At 43.4% G+C, this 3,448-nt stretch overlaps 1 protein-coding gene across 3 annotated transcripts in view; it reads right to left on the bottom strand.

Moving 5' to 3' along the window:
• kalrna (kalirin RhoGEF kinase a) overlaps positions 1 to 3,448 on the bottom strand; it is a 179,480-nt gene that overhangs the window by 74,803 nt on the left and 101,229 nt on the right. For all 3 annotated transcript variants that reach the window (XM_032515387.1, XM_032515389.1, XM_032515388.1), the window contains exons 27-32: positions 3,222 to 3,404; positions 2,355 to 2,476; positions 1,687 to 1,753; positions 1,490 to 1,599; positions 626 to 695; positions 403 to 492 (exon numbers count right to left, since the gene is read on the bottom strand). In XM_032515387.1, the coding sequence (XP_032371278.1) occupies positions 403 to 492; positions 626 to 695; positions 1,490 to 1,599; positions 1,687 to 1,753; positions 2,355 to 2,476; positions 3,222 to 3,404 (642 nt within the window). The remainder of the gene's footprint in view (positions 1 to 402; positions 493 to 625; positions 696 to 1,489; positions 1,600 to 1,686; positions 1,754 to 2,354; positions 2,477 to 3,221; positions 3,405 to 3,448) is intronic.

Raw genomic sequence — 3,448 nt, 5'->3', positions numbered from 1 at the left:
CCCCTTTTTCTTCTTTTTTTATAGCAAAAAGGCATTGCTAATAATGTGTCAGATTCATGTTAATGCACATTTACAGACATATTTTGACTTTTGAAAAAAAATAACATGAATATTGTTTGATCATGCAACAATAATCAAGCGGCCCCCCTTCAGTAATGCTGAGGACCCCTTAGGGGTTGCGGACCCCCTGTTGTAGAGCTGTGTTTTAGAAGGTTTAAAGAAGCCCCGATTGGGCCAGTTTACTCTGACAGAGCTGGTTACAGTGCATGAGACATTTCTGTCTCAAAATCAGCAGTTTTTGTAATGATTAGATGGAGCTAAAAGAGTTGTTTTAATTGTAGTTTTCTTTCCGCGAAGACATGATGAATGGATCTGTGGCAGAAGAATGAAGAGTTAACTCACGTCGAAGAAGGTGCCGGCATGCTCCAGGATAAGCTGACTGGAGTCTGGCTTGTTCTTACAGTAATCCACGTAAATGTGGAACTTGTCAGCCTGGAAAACAGAAAAGGGGGTGGAGAAAATATTTGTACATGGTCATTTTTTATTATGTTCTGTTCAAGCCCACCCCCCTTTATTAGACAGATGCCATTTTGTCTGACATCTGGAGAAAAGGGCCAACCCTCACCCAGGTGACAAAGCAGTGACCGACATCCTCTGGTAGCTGCTCATAGTTCACCAGCTCCTTCAGGAAAATACTGGAAGCACAAACACATACACACAAAGCAAAAGATCACAATTTAAAAGGAACATAGCAACAACAAAATCCTCATGTCTAGACCTAGGCCAGAAGTCTATACTTATGCTTTGGTTTGTGCGTCAATATCTACAGAGAACAGCAGGGCCGGCATGTGTTTGTGCACTGGGGAGTGTGTGTTAGAGCAAGAGAGAGAGTGACGGTGATTCTGTGATTTGGTACAGAGCAAGGACTCTAGAGAAGCATATTGAGGGAAAGCCGTAGCAGGACAAGTATTTGGCTGGAGTGGTTTGTTGTATTTTGGTGCACAGCCTGTGCCTCTAGTGTTTGAAGTTTACAACCCCTGTGGTGTCTCCAGTGACCGGGCTTTTTCACAGTGTATTCAGGGGGCGGGCAGCTAGCGGATCAAGGAGAGATGCCTACGATTTTAGACAAAAATGAAATTGCGCTGAAACCATGCAGGAACTCAGAGTGCACCTTTAAATACTGGCAGACAGTAATTTAGATTTGGAGACAAACAACAGTCACGTTAATGCTGAAAGTAGATGCATGTGATGTTTTGCAGTACGTCGGGCTTCATCATGGATGTGTTTTCTTCTGTTGCCAGGCAGCCTGCTTTGCTTACCTTCAGCTCTCTTCTTCTCTACTACTTCTTGCTTATTCACCGATTATTTTGTTTGTACACACGCTGGTGTTTTTGGAGAGCACTGTAACGAGCAATGTGTTATCCGGAGGCCCGCGCAAGTATATCAGACGCTTTAATCCATATGTATTGTTAGGTGTTTCGTCTCTCACTTGTTGTGGAAGTCCCAGATATCCTGCATGTTGCCAAAGATGATCTGCTCCTTGTTGGCGATGCCTGGAGGAACCTCCTCCACACCGCTGGTCATCTCCCACAGGTAGGTCTGACAGATAGGCAGACAGAAGTAAGGATGACAGGAAAATATCTGTTGTGTCAAAACAAAATTGGACAAGCAGAACAGCTTTCACACCTCAAGACACTCGTGGAGGTCTTTGACGTAGGTCTTCTCTGTCTGCAGCAGCTCTGCCATGATGAACCTGAGAAAAAAAAAAAAAGTTAGGACCAACAAAGGAAATGCCACAGAGAAGGATCAGATGGCATGAATTTTACAATTGGTCCTATTTTGTGTCTGTTATTGATGTTCCTCCAAGACTTTTTTCTTCCAATTAAGAGATTCATGATGAGACAAAGACCATTTCAGAGGGCTGCAGAGGAGATTTGAAAGACTGTACGTTGTGCTACTAGCTCAATTATAGCACAATTATGTGTCTTTGATGTCTTAAAAAATCTGAGAGTGAGAAAAAGCGGTTTTGGGAGTGGATAGGAATTCATTTGGTTAAATAGGGTGAATTACTGCTGCTATTTTAGTTTCTATTGCATACTGTACGAGCCACATACTGATATACAAATACATACATTCATTCCTACCTACATGCACACTACTGCTGCTATTTTATATCAATATTATCATCCTCACATGCTTCATCTGTGGGTCGTAATCTGCAGGTCTGTTGTTTTAAAAACTACATTAAAATAAAACTTCCCTATACCTTCCATCTTTTTTATTTCCATTTAGGAAGCAGCAACGTGTCCAGACTTGCTCTCTCCCTATGTTCTTGCTCTCATTCATGTACTCACTCTTTCTTTCTGGCGGACTTCCTCTTTTCCTCGTTGACCTCGTGGTTCGGCTCACGTAGTTTGACCTCGGGGTCGTCGGTCAGGCTGGCGGGGATAATGTCCAACTCCAAGTCTTTATTGTCCTGCATAGCGGAACATAAATGGTAAGGGTGGGACAAAAAAGGTCACCAACACATATATAATAATAAATTGATACTTGGTGTCTGTGTATCGGTACGGTATTGCCATGGAAAATATTGCGATACTATGCTGTATCAATTCTTTCCCCCTCCACTAACAGGCGCTCTAAATAGATTTCCGGGCTCCTTGAAAGAGGTGTTCAACGGGATGGGGGATGGCAGTGTGAGGAAAATAACAGACATTTCCGTCAAAGTCTGGACCATAGACTGTACAATATTAATAGACAGAGCATGTGTGACGTCACCCAATGGTTTGTGGAGATCTGCTATGAGTCATCGAGTTTGCCGTTATGGGCGCAGCCATCCACACTTTTACTGGCTATCACATCATAGCCACGCTCTAAAACACCCGTTGCATTATCACCAATTTTAAAATCAACGAAACCATAAAAAAAAAAAAAAGAACATCATTTTGTGTTGCAGAATACTTAAAACTAGCGATTGAAACCATAATGTCATTATGAAAATGTTTACTGAGGTAATGAATCAAGTGATCTTTTGTCTGTGATTGCCTGAGTACTTGTTGCCTTCTGCACAGAAGGCGTAACAATGGAAATAACACTGTCTTAGCTTGGTGGGTGATGGCAGGCTTAATGCTGATGTGGCACACTGCCTAACAAGAGCATTTCAAAACGGCACTTCATATTAAAAAGGTGGCTGACCCGTGATCTAATGTGTGTGCTTTCACCTCAGAGCTGACTCCCAGGCTCCTTTCTAGACTCTCCTGGTATTTGCCCATGCGTAGGGAGAAGTCGCGGTATCTGCGGTCCACCGTGCTGACGCAGCGCTTCAGCTCCGACACGTGAGCATGGCCTTTCTCCACCAGGTTGTCCGCCAACTGGATGAGCAGCTTCACCTTCTCCTTGGTTTGCTGCGGGGATTACACAAACACACACACACACGCACACGCACACG

Source organism: Etheostoma spectabile, chromosome 5, assembly GCF_008692095.1.
Source record: "Etheostoma spectabile isolate EspeVRDwgs_2016 chromosome 5, UIUC_Espe_1.0, whole genome shotgun sequence".
Taxonomy (NCBI): domain Eukaryota; kingdom Metazoa; phylum Chordata; class Actinopteri; order Perciformes; family Percidae; genus Etheostoma; species Etheostoma spectabile.
This window is presented reverse-complemented; position numbering and strand designations above follow the sequence as displayed.